The sequence below is a fragment of the Trachurus japonicus genome, chromosome 8 (assembly GCF_045865225.1).
Source record: "Trachurus japonicus isolate A0001 chromosome 8, Traja_1.0".
Lineage (NCBI taxonomy): Eukaryota > Metazoa > Chordata > Actinopteri > Carangiformes > Carangidae > Trachurus > Trachurus japonicus.
In genome coordinates this window covers 17,270,075-17,286,926 of record NC_140914.1, presented here as the reverse complement: position 1 = coordinate 17,286,926, position 16,852 = coordinate 17,270,075, and the positions used below count along the sequence as shown (strand labels likewise).

The 16,852-nt window shown below is 42.4% G+C and overlaps 1 protein-coding gene across 1 annotated transcript in view; it reads right to left on the bottom strand.

Moving 5' to 3' along the window:
- Window positions 1–1,732: 1,732 nt before the first annotated feature.
- Window positions 1,733–16,852, bottom strand: part of cep112 (centrosomal protein 112) — a 103,264-nt gene continuing 88,144 nt past the window's right edge. The window contains 4 exon segments of the mRNA XM_085784300.1: window positions 1,733–1,827; window positions 2,988–3,052; window positions 4,689–4,790; window positions 12,998–13,087. Coding sequence (XP_085640426.1) covers window positions 1,824–1,827; window positions 2,988–3,052; window positions 4,689–4,790; window positions 12,998–13,087 — 261 coding nt within the window. The 3' untranslated portion in view covers window positions 1,733–1,823.

Here is a 16,852-nt window from a genome sequence, read left to right as displayed (position 1 = left end):
AGGAGGAAGCTATGATGGCTTTTTTTGCCCCACTTTTGAGTGTGAGCACACTGAGGCCATTGATGACACATGAATCCAATCACATATACAGTACATGCAAAAAAAAAAAAAAAAGCAGGCATGATGCTATGTTGCAAGTGTTATGAATCTCCTGTGCACTTCTGCCAGAAACAACAGACTTTACAAAGGCTTTGTGCTGAAAGACTAAATTCCTGTTTCTCAGATGTCGGTCTGACAGTCCTCTCTCCTTTCGTCTCTCTCTTTTTTTTTCTCTTCTCTCTCTCTCTCTCTCTCTCTCTCTCTCTCTCTCTATGCCTGTGCAGCAGAATCAGCACATCAAATAAATACAGAGAGGGGTATAGTGTTTCGTTTGGAGACAGCAAAACAGGTCACGGACAATGGGAACACATGGAAGTGCATGAACTGTGGGTGTAAAAAAGCAATTCCAGTGCAAATAAGTGTGGGGACGTCTTTGAAATCAAATCTGATTTTGGAATTTAATAACAGCCCCAAACTGTTTTCTAGGAAGAAAAAAAAACTGGAGTCTTTTGAAATGATCAGTATTCAAGCCCATGCATTCCTCACCTACCAGAGACACACAAATACCAGTGGATGGGGGCTCATTATGAAGCCCATTCTTGGTCCACCAAATGTTATTATCATCATAAAAACCTCCACAGACTGGAGACATTGGGGGAACCTCAGCGATACGCTTCGGTTTATTAATGGTACCTTGTTTAAACTTATGTAGTCTTATAAATCAGCAGTGCAGCACATTGTCATTCAGGAGTATTTTCCAGTGTTTCAGTTTTCGTTTAAACATCGTTGATTCAACTGTATCATCATTTCAGAGGCTGCAGTGTGTGGTGAAGTGTGTCTTCTGTTTAACCCTACCCTCACTGGTTTGAATGGGGGTGGACAAAATATTAGGAACACCTGGAAACATTAACACATTTAACATTTAACACAAGTTAAAAATAAAACAACACAGAACATTATTTCCCTCATGAATGGAGAATTAACTCTTGTATTAGGCTTTCCTAAGGTGTTCCTAATAAAGTGACACCTGAGGGTGCAGTGGCCATTTCATGAACTCCAGCGTCTGATTGATTCAGTTTGGGTTTGAGTGGAGCCGTTGGTAAAACACAAAGTGGTGGCAGAGGCAGAAACAGCAGGCCCAAGGACTGTAGCGTTTGGCCGGAGGTTCAAACAAACGACTCGCAGCGCTCTTTATCTGAACCAACCACAAACCCCCAACTACTATTTACAGTTCAAATAGGGGCTTGAGCAGAAAGGCGATGCTAAATAGTGATGGGGGAGAGGGGAATTCAAGGTCTTTGACTTTAGTGTTGCGTTACACAGCTAATCTTGGTTAACATACATGTTGTGGTCATATCAAAACAAAGGCAACAGCATGACTTCTGCTAATTAAGGGATTAATTAAGATGAAAACATGCTCAAAATGATGGGGGGAAAAAAATAGCATGACAACAGAAAATGATGCAAAGTGTTTTATTAAAATGAGGCATTTAGTGTGTGTATGGCAACTGTTATTAAATGTCTATCAAATATCGATAAGAACATCAAGTAATGATATCATAAAGTATAAAACTGACCGACATAAGCAGCTCAGAACATTCAAATATTACATTTTTCAAGAAGACATGGCAAAACAAAAAAATTGACAATGAATAAATAGTTCATATGTTAGGCAACAGGCACATACATGCCTACATACATGTAACAGTCAATAATGCTCACATCTGATTGGACGTCTTCTCCCTCATGTCCCGGCCGCGGGTCCAGCCGAGGTGTTCCCATGGTTACCTGTGTGGACAAAGTTCAGGTTCATCCAGCGTCAAACCATTAAACCGACATAATAATAACTGTGCAGTAGAGTACACTCATCTCACCAGACGAGACGAGACACGAGATTGGGTTCACGAGATCGAGACGAGACGAGATTTTAAGAAAACTACAATGACAAAATATATGACTGGACCAACAGACTTTTATTTAACCGAGTTGCACATGCATTTTGAAATCTTTTATTGTAACTATTTCCATGCATGATGTAAGCATGAGCTTTTAATACATTTCTTCTTCCACAAATTGAAACTAAAACTTAAAATTATTATTTTAAAAGTTAAAATAAATTAAATAAAATTAAATATTTATTGATTTTTTTCAAGTGCAAACAATATTATGTGTGCTTCCTCTAGGATTTTTTTAAGAAGTGCCAAGTCGAGTAGAGTTATAACTGTGTGTAAAGGGGTGCAAAGTAATGGTAACTAGTAGTGGAAACCCTGCTTTACATTTTTTAACATTAAAAAAATAAAATAAAATCTCGCGAGACAGATTTTTAACGCAACGAGAAATATCGTCGAGTTTAATCTCGCGAGATCTCGCGGGACGAGATCTCGTCACACCCCTACTGTGCAGCGATTCTGGAGGAAATCGTGATGAAACCACGACTTAAATTTAAAGCAACTCTCTCTGACTGACTGGCCCCTTTGAGATCATCGGCATCTCTGTCACTTTCAGTTGTGAGGCAGAGTAACAGTGGAGTAACTGGTTATTTACTGTGATGCGTGTGACTGGCAGTCCTGAGAGATGTTTGCAGAGATGTGAGCGGCAGCGTCGTTTGAATGAGCCTCTCATCACTGCGTTATGTATGGATGCTTCTCATGAAGACATAAATGGCTCTTACAGCGTGATGGATGGGAGGCAAATCAAAGGCGTCAGGACTGGAAGCTGTCACAGTCAGACTTCATCGATGCATCTGCACCAGAAAAAGTGCTTAACACACAGAGCACACTGTAAGCTGTTAGTAATGCTGGCTGTTCAGACTCATGCCTTTGCACTGTCAGAGTTACGCTGACATGACATTGAGGCTTTCACATACACGCAATGTACAGAAGTACATGCTTCCACATGGATTATATACACACACATGTTTTTTATACAATCTAAACAATCATTCTAACCTCCTGCTGCGACAGGCATCCAGGTCTTCCTGCAGCAAAGACGCTCTCTTCTGAAGGAAGTTAACCTGCAACGGAGGCACACAATGAACATTTCAGCACAGAATACTTGTATGATCAATTTAAGGGATCTAAGAAACTAGTGAATCAGAACCAGGAGTTGGAGAAGGAACGGATGGCTTTAGGTCGATTGTGCTTTTGGGTAGAGAGGTTAGCTAAGTAGAGGAAAGTGGAAGAAAGGCTCGGTTGTTGGGTCCAGGGGTCGGGACAACAAGGGTCGGGGGTCAGGAGATTAGGGCAGAGGGGTTAAGGCGCATAAGGGACAGAGGGGAGATTATGAGCCAGGTTAGTTGAGGTTAGGACGCAGCGAGAGGAGGGCGCACCATTCTTTTGTTTGGCTACAAAGCGCCAGTTTATTTATGAAGTGTCTTTGGCCGAAGTGAAAATAAACCCCATCTACATTTACACGGCATCTAGAGCCTGGCAGAATAATCACGGCTCCGAAAGAATCCGTATTGTTCTGGGACTACCGTACTGGAGCCGAGGGTACATTCCTTTCTGTGGGGGAGACCTCAGGAAAGGTCTAGCATTTCATTTGGCACTTCACAGTGGTGAAGTATATGCAGAACCCCACCGAAATGTGGTCGGGTGCCTCCAGAGACACAAAAAAACTCTCCCACCTTTTTTGCCCTGTGTAAAAATAATGCATTTCAATGTGCAAAAAACCCGAGACATTGTCAATGAGAGGAGAGATCGCTCTGGTCACGAATCATGTCTTATAAACATATTCAATCACAGAGCTGTGGTCTCGGCGCTGAAACGGGATCTCGGTAGACCTATTTGAACAAGGCAGGGGTTTGAGATGAGCCTGTTTTGCAAAATCTTGAATTTCTAGATCTTATTGTCGGTCAGATTCGCTCTGTTGTTGGATATGAAAAACCTTGAGAAAATAAAAAACCCTTCATTTCGATTCAGTGTCAAATGAAGTCAGACCCGCGCGTCTCCTGGGAACTAAATTCAACGCGGAAATGTTTCTTCTTTATTCCGTATCGTCACCTGTTCTGTATAAGAGGTGCAAATGTGAAATGAATCACATCGCTGACTCTTGAATGCCAGTGTGCCATCTAAAAAATCACACACGATGACAGAAATATGTCGTGCTCATTGGGTGAAGTGTAAAATGAGTAAAGGCAGCAGAATGTTGGGTCTTATTTATGGCTGTATAGCAGCATGTCTTAAAATGGGCTAAGGAGAGATTAAGGTTTGAAAAGAGGATTGGCAGGGAAAGTGAACACAATGTCTGTGATCAAGTGCTTCGCCAAAAACAATAACCAAGATGTCTTCAGTTTCATCCAGTGAAAGACAGTGAAAGACCGTTTTAACAGGGAGTGAAGATATCAGAATAACAACACTGGAACTAATCCTCATGCTTGACATAGCCACAAACTCCAACTCTGACAATCTGTTTGATCTACACTATCCAGAGCTATGGGCTCTGATGATTACGTGTTTGTTTTAGATCCATGTTCAGTCTTTGGGTCAGAGTCCAGGGCTTGTTACAAAGCGGCCGTTGAAAAGTCAGGACAGAGGTTCAGTGTCTGGCTCATCAGCACTTCTGTGGAACAGGTGCAACGCGTCACAGCGCTCGAACCCGCTCGTCTGTGTGTGATGTTTGTACGGCAAGCACGGAGGGTCAGTCCTCACCTGAGCCTTCAGAGAGGTGATGGTGTCCTCCAGTTCCTGTCGCAGCTCGGCCGGCATCAAACCTTTGATCTTCCCCTCGTACTCCTGACGCACCACGGTCACCTGAGGACACAGAGGGAGGACAGTTCAGATTATAATACAAATGTATACACTATTATAATATACGACCAGGGCCGTTGTATAGGGGAGAAAGGTGATGATAATTCTAGGGGCCCAGCGCCCAGTGGGGCCCATAAAAAACCCCAGTAGTCTAATCTTTGTATGACTGATTTATTCTGCGTAAGACCCTGACTAATACTCATAGTACACTGTAAAAACTCAACATCTTTCCAAGAATATTTGTCTTATTTCTTGTCCAAATGTCTCATTTCTAGTCAAAACTAATCTCTTTCCACTTAAAATAAGACTCATTACCTAAAAATTAACTTGTTTTTAGATCATTTTCACTTAAATTCACTAAAAATCTGCCAGTGAAAGTAAGTTTTTTGTGCTTGTAATAAGGAAGAAAAACTTGCTCCACTATCAGAGTTTTTCTACTTATTCCAAGTGAAAATATGCTTGAAAGAAGTAAAAAGTGTCTAAAAACAAGCTACTTTTAATATGATGTGTCTTATTTTAAGTATAATTAGATTTGTTTTGACTAGAAATGACATTTTGACTAGAAATAAGACAAATATTCTTGCTCAGATACTTGAGTTTTTGCAGTGTAATGCTGCATTAGCATCAAAACAAAGAAGGCTAAATAAAAAACGATAATACATACGTAGTCTAAGAAAAAAAAAGGAAAAGTTAGGGGGAGGGGCCCACTTTAGTATTCTTTAAGGGGGCCCAGAATTCCTAGCAACGGCCCTGTATACGACGTGTGCAAACGCAGGCACAGACAGTGAAGTCTCATCAACTCATCATTGTTGTTATAATATAAATCTGTTTAAATCATTGCAAAGTACATGTTTCTGCTGTTCAAATGCACACTTGCATGTATACACTTCCAGACATGATGACAAAATGAACAGCTGCGTTGGAGGAGGCACACACACACTCACACACACACACACACACACACACGGACTGTGGGTATCCCCTCTTTATTCATGGCTCGGAGTATTCCCTCGCTCTTCACAGCTCCTTCACATCTCCACAGGGGGTCCACAGTCCAAGTGCGACTCGCTCCGCACAACACCCCCTACTGGCTGCAAACGACTACAGCCAGATCTGACACAATGCATTTTACGCGCTGGTCACAGCTGGGTTTAGAAGAGGACAGGGCCGTGGTGGTGGTGTAAGGGCAGCACACATCAAACAGCAGCGGCGGCTCAATAGCGAGCTAACTTGCTAGCTCCACTGGGGAGGACTGGAGGAAGTCTGTCTGGAGCTAAATTACACTTCACTAAACCAGAGTCTGATTATAGAAGTTGAAAAGGGTTTGGTTAGCGCAGTCGTCCCCCCTCCCCCCTCCCCTTCACCCACAAACACACATAAATGGATGCACACACATATACAGAAAGGGGACACACACACACATGCACAAACACAGAGCTTTTACAGTATTGTAAAAGCATTTACAGCATTTTGAAAAGAGTTGCTGAATCAATTAATTCGGGGCTTGATGAATAGTTTAACAGACCTTGAGGAATCAACGGGGGCTGTGAAAAGCAACAGTTATTCACCCACATATTTCAAGGTGTAACCAGGGGAGAGTCTGGGCATTTGGACCGACCATAATGTCTTTGACAGAGCCAAAGTCCGACTAACATTAAAGACCGTCCCCACGCTCCCCCACCTCTCATCAGTCCGGTCTTTCAAGTGAAGGGACCGTGAATGGAGCGAGGAGGGGGGGTGGAGGGAAAAAGATAGGTTTTCCTAAAATAATTTTCCTGTTGTGGATTTAACTGATTGTTCTGGCTTTGGCTAATTAATCTTCCCGGGCACAATGAAAGGGATTGGGAAGCACTTCAAAGCAACCCCCAGTATAAATGATCCCAACATGAAGCAGCTCACTTTGTCTCGGCACAGTGTGCAGTAGATTAGTCTGCCACAACTTTGCCAATTTTTCAGGCTCCTTCTGCCCCACTCGTTTTAAAGTGTCAGGCCAATAACAACTGGGCCGAGAGTCCATCAGTTTACAGAAATATGTATTTTCTCGCAGACTGAGAATGAAGTCGAGGAAAATTTGAGGGCGACTTTTTCAAACAAGTGGCAAAAAAAAAGGAAAAAAAAAAAAAGCGTTTTCAGAAGCTTTAATTTGAATGTCCAGGAGTTTAAAAAATGAGCTGAAGCTATGGGCCTGCAGATTTTCGAAATGTCTATCTCTATCTATAGCCGTTTCTGTAGTCATAACAAAATGGCTAGCCAAGACAAAACACACTCCACTACCTCAGACCAAAGCAATAAACAATGGTTGAATAAACACATCCCTTACCAACCACTCTGAATATAAGTCTTAGATTCTTCAAAAGCCAAGCTCCTTAGTTTTGCATTCTTGGTTCATGTATGGTGCAGTCACCGCAGCAATGAGAGATCCGCTCTGTCTAAATTACAAGCTCCTTTGTGGCGATGCTGTCTCCATTTTCCTTCCCATACATTAGAATGGGCAAGGCTACGTCGGCGAACTCACCGGGGCTCAAGGAGAGAAACAGGGACGAGTGGATACTGCACACGCTATCGTAAAACTGACCAAACTGGACAAGCCGTGCCAGTTTACTTCAATAACAATGGCTGAGGAAAGCCTGAACTAGAAACAATGATATGTAATAGAATAAACTGGTGTATCGGTATCTTACATCTGTCAAAACACCTTTATCGACAACTGCCCTGAATGACCCGTCTGACTGCTGCTCTAAGACTGACTAGACAGGGAAGTATAGAAATTGTTCTCAACATAAAATCAGCATTGTTTTTGTATTATTGTATCATTTACACACATGCTGCATGCACATAAAGCATAAAAATACACAGAATTGTTGCGTTAACTCGGTGCAGATTGTGCTCCTGCTGCACAGTAGAAGACCAAAGCGTTTGCAATCACATCTTTCCACAGCATGTCTAACTAAAGCTTAGCCGTAGTTTACTATGCACTGTGTGTGGGTGGAAGCAGCAGCCTTTCTTTGTAACAACACCTCTGTTGTGGAGACGCATCCTAGCCTAACAGATGCAGAAAAAAAAGCAGACAAGGACAGGTAAAGTACCAATTCAAATTTCTGACTTCACTCTTTCTCTCAGTGGTGTTAAAATTCAAAACAGGAGCAACTCTCAAACTCCCAGAAGATGTCTGACTCGTTCCCTGAGAGACATTGTTCCTTCAGCTTTGCATCCTCTCGCCGCTTCCAAGGTCCCTCCTCTCACATCTCTATTTTTCTCCATGCAAATACACATTTTTCTTTACTTTCAACATCTTTTTACAGCAAAGGCATGTTTGTTTTTCTGACAGGTGGCAGGAGGCATGTGATGGAAACTGAGAGAAAAAGAAAAGAAAAAGAAAAGCCTGCTCACTATTAGCACAGATGTTTGGTGCCTTTGAACATACCATTGATCAAACCTTGCATGAGGTTTTGGTCATTGACGGACTCCAGATGAGAATGAGCAGGAAAAAGAAAAGAGAGAGGAGGGGAAACACAGGGAAGAAAAGTGTGCCACTATTTCCCAAAGCAATGAAAAGGGACTTTGACTTTCTGGAGAAAAATCAGGCTTCATCTCTACAGCTCTTTTTAAAATGAGATTTTGTTTGTTCCTGATGAAGCGTGATTCTCTAGTTTTGAAGACTGCGAGCAGCGGCAGTCGTTTTCCCCTCCCAGTCATCTTAAAATGACAACATTTCATCTATATATAGTCTTTAGATTGTGGTTTTGACTTTCCCTTGCGTTTGGTACTGTCACATGGCGTGGTTTTTGACAGCTGCCAGCAGAAAGGAACAAGCCCTCAACACTTTCAACGTTCAAATGAAGTTTGTCACATCGTTGGGAAGCTTGATGTATGCTAATGAAGTTGGGGTGTGTGTGTGTACAGGCTTGCGTGGGACGGGTTGTGGGGTTGGGGGATGAGTTAGCTGCTGGAAAGACATTTTTGATATACCCCCTTGTTCCAAAGTGACAAAAACCTTGTCAGGAACAAGGGGGTACATCAAAAATGACGCCACTCACAAAGTTTGCACCTCCACATCCACTGACTTGGCACTCAGAGAGTTCACCAAGGAGCAATTTGAATTCAAAAATGCTTTGCTGCGAGAGGGAAAAAAGAAACCGCTTCAAAAAAAGGAAAGAAAAAAAGGGCAGGAGGAGATTAGAAGTGGCTACAGATCTTAGTGGAGTTGTTAGAACTATGGGATGGATTGGAAGCTGCTGATGTAATGTGCCTCAACAAAAACAGCGCATAGGAAAAATGACTGAGCCTACAGAACTGAAGTTCAGCTCCTCTGCATTTCTATGTCTGCACCGATACTGAAAACGGCAACAGAGATGATTTATTTTTTATTTTACCAAACTCTCGTGTTACAGGAGGATACAGCTTTGAAACGTGTACAGTTCACCCTGCCCTACTGTATCATTATGTATTTATACAAAGAAATGCTGCACTCTTCAACATTCGGCTCCTCTCTTCAAGGAGAGCTGAACCACACACACACGCACCGAGCTGCTGATCCGCCATTTTAGAGTGGGGGAGCCTGCGAGGGCCCTGCAAGTGTGAGGCCAGCAACATCTGTGAAGTCTGGGCAGAAAGACTGTTTTAGCATGTGAGGGATCGGATTACAAAGACACGTCTTGGCAGATAGACTTGGGCAGTATCAGTGTGAGGAGACTGAGGGTGGAGGCCCCAGAAGTTTATTATCATAAACAAGAAACAATGCACACATGCTGTGTGTGTGTGTGTGTGCAATGCAGATGTACAGAACATGTGATGTAGGCCGACAGTAATGCAAAGAGTCACACACACAATCTAATCAGAAACAGACAGAAAGAGGAGGCTGACTTGACTTCCCATGGATACCACCGCGCTCATGACCTTGTCCAGGTGTGCGTTTGTTGAGTGTGCAGGCTACAAAGCAGCCAGAGTGTATATATATATATATATATGTATATATATATGATTCAGACGCTGTGTATCCTCACAGGGAGAAGAACTGAAAACCATTCACACACAGATTCAGCTCTGAGGAGAACACTGTTAATCATCTGGTCTCATTTAAGGAGCAGTGACAATATGAAGGGGAGCAATAACAGGAGGACGACTATGTTGGGGAAACTGAAACTGTCCAACAGCTTAAAGGTGTAACAGAAACGGCCGTTTTCCTGTTTGTCGCGCCGAGTTGTCACGAGCTGAAACACTAGTTTACCCAAGTAAGGAAAACAAATTTGATTGGTCGTTATCGAGCAGGCGGGATATTCAGTGTTTGGGGCGAGACCGAGCTCAGTGTGTGTGTGTGTGCGTGTCTCAGACGTTTGAATGATGGATTACGGATCCAATATCAGTGGCTGGTGAATCGTGTACAGGCTGACGTAGAATCCGTGCGCCTGCATTATCCAATGCGAAAAAAAAAAACACACTTTCATCCCGGATTTACTCAAAAATAGAAATTTGCACAAAGTTTGGCCTACATCGTCTGAAAGATGAGTTATTACACTAATTTTATGACCCAGAGTGGGCTTAAATTCTATTTTCTTTTCTGTACACCTTTAAAAACATTGAAAGATTAAAAAAAAAAAAAAAGATTATGTTGAGATACTACAGAGACAACATGCAAATATCACTAATGGCAGCCTTTCTGGTAGCCAATAAGAAGAGCATCAATGGGACCTCATTACACTGAGCTCTTATGCACCACTGAGCAAAGGTGCTGATGGTTTATGTTGACTCAAGAGGATAAGGAAGTATATTTCCTGTTTTCTAGCTATCTTGTCTCTGTTTTTGTTATTTTCTAGTAAGTTTGATTGTAACCATTATGTTTTTTTATACTTATTTGTATAGAAATGAGTAAAGGCAAAGTAACCAGGCCTCTTCTCACTCTGATGGAGTTGTGCTCTATGTTGAAACGCTGCTGCACCGAATTAAAAAGCTCTTACTTTAACCATATGTTCAGAGCCCGTCACTCCTGATCCCGTCTTGGTTGTCGTGTCTGTCGAGGCTCTGGTTTGAGCTTCGAGTTGGCTGATAATTCTTATTCCACTATGGCTCACTTCCTGCCCGTGTCTTCACTGCCAGCTTTGTCACAGCAAAAACAATCTGTGATAAATTAGCGAAATGTGTTTGTGTCAGAGAATCCAGAACTACCTAAAATTGGCACCAAATGTTTTCTCGGATTCTTCAGTCTTATTTACTCATTCTTTGCTTCGACATATTGCCTGGTTTAAATCATGATGTTGCTGATTTTTTTTTTTTTTTTTAAACCACAAAGCTGTCTCTGGCATCTGTACATAAATTAATGTTTCATATAAAAGTGGGAAAAAAACGAACTTCTACACACCACGAGTCCTGGTGGGTTCTGAGCTGCTGTTATGTGCTTAATAAAAGCATCAAAAATAAATGGAAATACCAAACACTTGAACTTCAACATCATCTCTTGGCAAGTATACCTCATGGCTTCATCGTCTTACTTTGTGTCGCCGCCGTATGAGGTAATAACATATGAAAACAATCTGCCATAGTAGTTGTTAAGGAACTTTGACTTTTAGACAAGTGGGGACAAATAGATTTCCTCATCACCTTGAGGATGAAATACTAGCGAGCAGACACATTTCTCTCAACACCCCTTGCGTTTCCAGCTCCCCACGCTGTTCTGCAGAAGTGTTTATCAAATCAACAGATTTGCCAATCTTTGGAAAACCGTTTCAGCAGTAAATCAATTCATTATGCCTTCAACAGAGTGAACAGCTGAAATAAATGCAAAGCTTAGAAATACTTGATTTGGATCCCCGTCCAGACGAAATGCTCTGACGTTATAGCAGTCAGGGTTCAGGGGTCAGCTCTTCCCAAGTCACAGGAAACAGTATGCAGTGCCTCTGGGACTGGGTCAGCAACCGACAGCTCCTAAAAAACCACTGACCCCCCCCCCTCTACAGATTTATGACGGCCAGACACCGAGGTGTGTGACGAGTGTGTGAAGTGTGTACAAGGGTCAGTGGGCGGATCAGAGGGGGACACAAGAGAATGAATGCCTTTGGTGTACATACCAGTGTACAAAGAAGAGCCTCCTGTGTGAGTGTAGTCATTAGTGCTTTCTTCTCTGTGTGTGTCAAGGTCAAAACAGAGGCTGATTACAGGGCATTCTGGAGAGCCACGGGGAGTGTGTGTGTGTGTGTGCATACAGAGGCTTCCCTCTGAACACAGGCGGTGGTGGCATTCCTGGCCCTAGGCGCTGGCTCTTGAAGCCAAATCTCAAGGAATTTGGGAAATGTGCAAGGGGGCATATCTCTGGCTCTGAACAGGAGAATGAGAGATGGAAGAGTGATGAGGGGAGGGCCGTCAAAGGAGAGGAAGAATCTATTTTGTTTGTCGTCTGTGGCCCCCTGCAGGGTCTGGTAAGGATGGCAACGGAGGGGTGAGGGGTTGGTGACACCAGGTCATGGGGGAGTGGAGGTGGGGTGGCGTAATTACATATGCTATAATCATATAAAGCTGGTATTCTTGGTCTTCATATCGAGGCAGGCAGATATGTCGGCACAGCAGAAGATGAATGAATTTGTAACTTATGTGACATCCAAGAGGTGGAGAATGAAATGCATTTTGTGTTCTACTGTCCTTTCTATGACTCTATAAGACAAAAATTGTTTAGTAAAGTAGATCCAAATAACGAATTTGTGTGGTTGGACGATGCTGAGAAGCTAAAACTTCTTTTTTATTTGAATATTTTTGCATTTTCTTTATTTCTTGAAAAGGCCTGGGCAATGAGACGAAGAGCGATATATAGTTGAGTACTGAAAGTCATCTGAAATTGTTTATTTATGTCACACCTGTGTGGCAGCAGGTAACACCAACAGGAAGGACTGTCTAGTTTTTGTTTTTTGTATTTGTTATTGTGTCTTGTAATCCCATATGGGATGGGCCACAGTGGTGGCATGACACGAAAATAAAACATTCATTCATTCATTCATTCATATAAATGTTAGGTGCTGGCAAGAAGGGAAAAGAAATGTGATGAAAAGACTGAGGGCAGTGGGTTGAAAAAAATTTCATGTTGGGCCGCGCGCGTGATGTAATGCTAATGGTGAGGAGCAAATGAGTTTGAGTGAGAGACAGCCTGCCTCTCTTGTACATGCCTGACGAGCATGAAAAAGAGATAGCGAGAGAAGGAGGGGGAAAATAAGAGAGCGACATATTACCTTCTCCTCGGTCTGGAGCTCTTTGCTAAGCAGCTTCTTCTCTGAGCAGTGCAGCTGCCTCTGTAGACTTTCCACCTTTTCCTGCAGGGCCTGGGGGGGAGGGAGGGAGGGAGGGAGGGAGGGAGGGAGAGACAGTGAGTGTTGTCAGCTGACTGACGGGGAAAAAAAAAAAGAAAAAGCATCAAGATCTGTGCGGTGTAATGTGTAACTGACGCAAAGTGTTATACGGTAATCTATAGTTTCATTTGTGCCGGGTTGGCACGGGCTGACTCTGAATGAGAGACTGAGAGACAAAGAGAAAACAAAGATGAGAAAATATTCAAGACAAAGACGGGAGAGGACAGAGGGAAAGTGAGAAGAGATGCAGCATGAGATTTGTTTTCACAAGTTAAAAGGCAAATAATAAAGTCACGACAGTAATTACTGGAAAGCCTCTTTCATTAAACCCCGGCTCATTTTTGGACAAGGACACAAAAAAAAGAGTTGTGACTTCAGGGAATTGGCAAAATTTATATCCTTTTGTAAAGCTGCATTCCTTTAAAGGCTCATTATTTCTTTGATGGCAATAGTGGAGATATACCATATCACTTAGTGGATAAGGACCCCTCTCATGTGGCGCACTACCTGAGTTGATCAAATTTCCCCCCTAGGGTGCCAATAAAGAATTTAATCTGTTTTGCTTTCTTAGATTTAGGCGAGAAAAAAGGCAAGAAAAGATTGTAAGAAGAAGAGGGAAAGAAAGGAAATATACTGTACGTGTGTGTAGGGAAGTTTCTCCCCTCAGTCTGCAAGTGATAGCAGTGGAAAGAAAGGCGCAGATCCTGCATGTGACACAGAACCAGATGTTTTGCGTGCACATGTGGACGCTTCGTTTTTGATTAGTCTGCATGAAAAGCAGAGTGATATGTGCACACGTGCTTGCACGCACACACACAACTTATCATAAAAGCACAGACAGGCTTTTACACTTCCACACACACACACACACACACACACACACACACACACACACACACACACACACACACACACACACACACACACACACACACACACACACACACACACACACACACACACACACACACACACACACACACACACACACACACAGAGCCTCTAATAACAAGTGTGAGGGGCACTGGTTAACATCAATCTCCTCAGTGTCTCTCCCCGGTGGAGTTGACTGAGCAGGCCAGGTGTTGCCTTGTCAATTGTCAGAGCTGAGGGAAACTCAGTCAAGGCGATAGGCATGGCCACCTGATCTATCCCACTCCACTGACAACACACACACACACACACACACACACACACACACAGACTGTGTTAGGCTTCAGGGCCAGGATGAACTTCAGGGGAGCAACTCAGAGAGTTTCAGACTAAAAAGGAAGGAAAAGGCAGCACACAGAAGAAAAAAAAAAACAGTTGAAATCTTTGTTGTCGGTGAGATTGTTAGAAACAGCAGATACAGTAGATCTCACAGCGGCTGGAATGAATGGGAAACTCACATCACGTTTTTTCTCTGTTCTCTTTTGACATGTAGTCGTTTTCTTTAAATAATTTCAAACATCTTAGATTGCATCACGGTTATGAACCTCCACACACAGACACACACACACACACACACACACAGCGTGCTCCAGGTAAACTCACTTTTCCGTTGCAGCGGATCATTCAGTTGCTTCTCACTGATGGATTTCTCAATCAACTCACATTACTGGACTCATGATTTTGAAGCATGGTGAGGTCAGAGCCGGCTCTGCTGCATGAAAGGAAGCCGGTCTCCAGTGTGCTGATCCTATTAATCAGGCTATTTCTTAGGCAGTCACGATCCCATTACGGTCCACATCTCAATCCAGTGAAACCTCTTGCCTTCGATTTCATCATTTCATTTTGTTTATTGGTGAATCAAAGGCTCAACGACACTAGAAAAGCACTTTTAGGAGAGCTGACACCATTTTCAGATTGTATTGGTCAAGGCGCGCCCTATGAATAAAAACAACTTGGTGGTGGATTTTAGAAATCACAAACATTATAGTACTAAACAACAAAGTGTATTTCCTGTTGTACACCAGTGGATTATCTAGTAGGTATTTCTATACTCACTGCACTGCAAAAACTCAAAATCTTTCCAACAATATTTGTCTTATTTCTTGTCAAAATGTCTCATTTCTTGTCAAAACTAATCTCTTTTCACTTAAAATAAGACTCATCACCTAAAAATGAACTTGTTTTGAAAAAAATTACATTTATTTCAAACAAATTTTCACTTGAAATAAGTAGAAAAATCTGCCAATGAAAGCAGGTTTTTTGTGCTTGTAATAAGGAAGAAAAACTTGCTCCACTGTCAGATTTTTCTACTTATTTCAAGTGAAAATATGCTTGAAAGAAGTAAAAAGTGTCTAAAAACAAGCTGCTTTTTATGTGATAAGTCTTATTTTAGTTATAATGAGATTTGTTTTGACTACAAATTACATTTTGACTAGAAATAAGACTAATATTCTTGGTAAGATTTTGAGTTTTTGCAGTGTGCTAGCCTATCCTCACCTACATCCATCCTTTTAGGCAGCAGCACAGCTAATGAAAAAAGATGTGAGACCCTGACAAACCAAGTCTGACTTGCCAAAGCCACTTCTGATTCACTGCACCGTGACACAGCATTTCTGGACCAGGTCTTCTGGGAAGTTAGGCTGACTAGCAGGCCTCACTGGTGACGTGTTCCCTCTCTTTCATGTGGTTTCAGTATCTGATGTGCTCAAAACAACTCTGAGGGCAAAAGTTCAACACTTGTCACTTCATTAATAGAAATCTATGGGATGATTCTGCAGATGAATAAAAAGCTCTTTGTGAGTCAGAAAGAACCACGGAAATATTTAGTCATTATCTCTGTCCGACATGGTGGTCATATTATACGGTATTCAGGGCCTCAGCACACAGCAGTTGATATAGCGCAAACTCTAATGGACACTGATATGAATAAGAAGAATATAAAAAAAGAAGCTTTAAATAAATAATTTAGTGGAAAATGCAGACACCTGTTTACACCTGCGCAGCCCTGATGCAATAGGAATACCAGTATCAGACTTTGACTTTAATCCAGTGCTAGCCTGAGGGCAAACATCTCAAATGTTGATGCCTAGTTTGCACATTCAAATGGCTAATAATAACAGTCCTTTTTTAATTTATCGGTACATATAAGTGAGGACAATTGCACAAGCAAGTCAACAAAAAACTATGAAGAGGACTTGTCACTTCCAAGTGTTGCAGCTGTGATCCTTCATTTTCCAAGTCAAGAACACAAAATGCTGGTTGTTTCTATAGTTCTGAGTGTGTGAAGGTGTGTGAATGCCTGTGTATAGAGGATCCAGCTAAAGTGTCTCCAGATGCTCGGGGCGATATGGTCTTTATCAGCCATGCAGACTGGGATCATTGTGAACGAGCCAGGAAGAAGGGGAAATCGGGTTTCCTTAGGGACAGATGGAGGGAGGGGATGTGGAAGGAGGGAGAGGGTGGAGGATGAAAGAGAAAGGTGCAAAAAAAAAAAAAAAAAAAGTAAATAAAATGCAAAGCCCAAGGCCTGGGAAGATAAGACAGAAATGTGACAATATCAGGAACAGAGAAATGAAGAAGAGGAAAGCTCAGAGAGGTGAGAATAAGTAACGGTGAGATACTGAGGAGGAGGAGGAGGAGAGGGACATTAAGAAGAAAACATGTGGCCGGAGTGGAGAGATAGTCAGAGCAGCGCTGCACCTCTGCTGCCTGCACCAATACCACATTTGGGAGCTTCGACGCCTCTCTCACCTCTCCATCAGCGACGTGCCCCTGCCTTTCATTCCAAAGTTTGGCTCAAAGGAT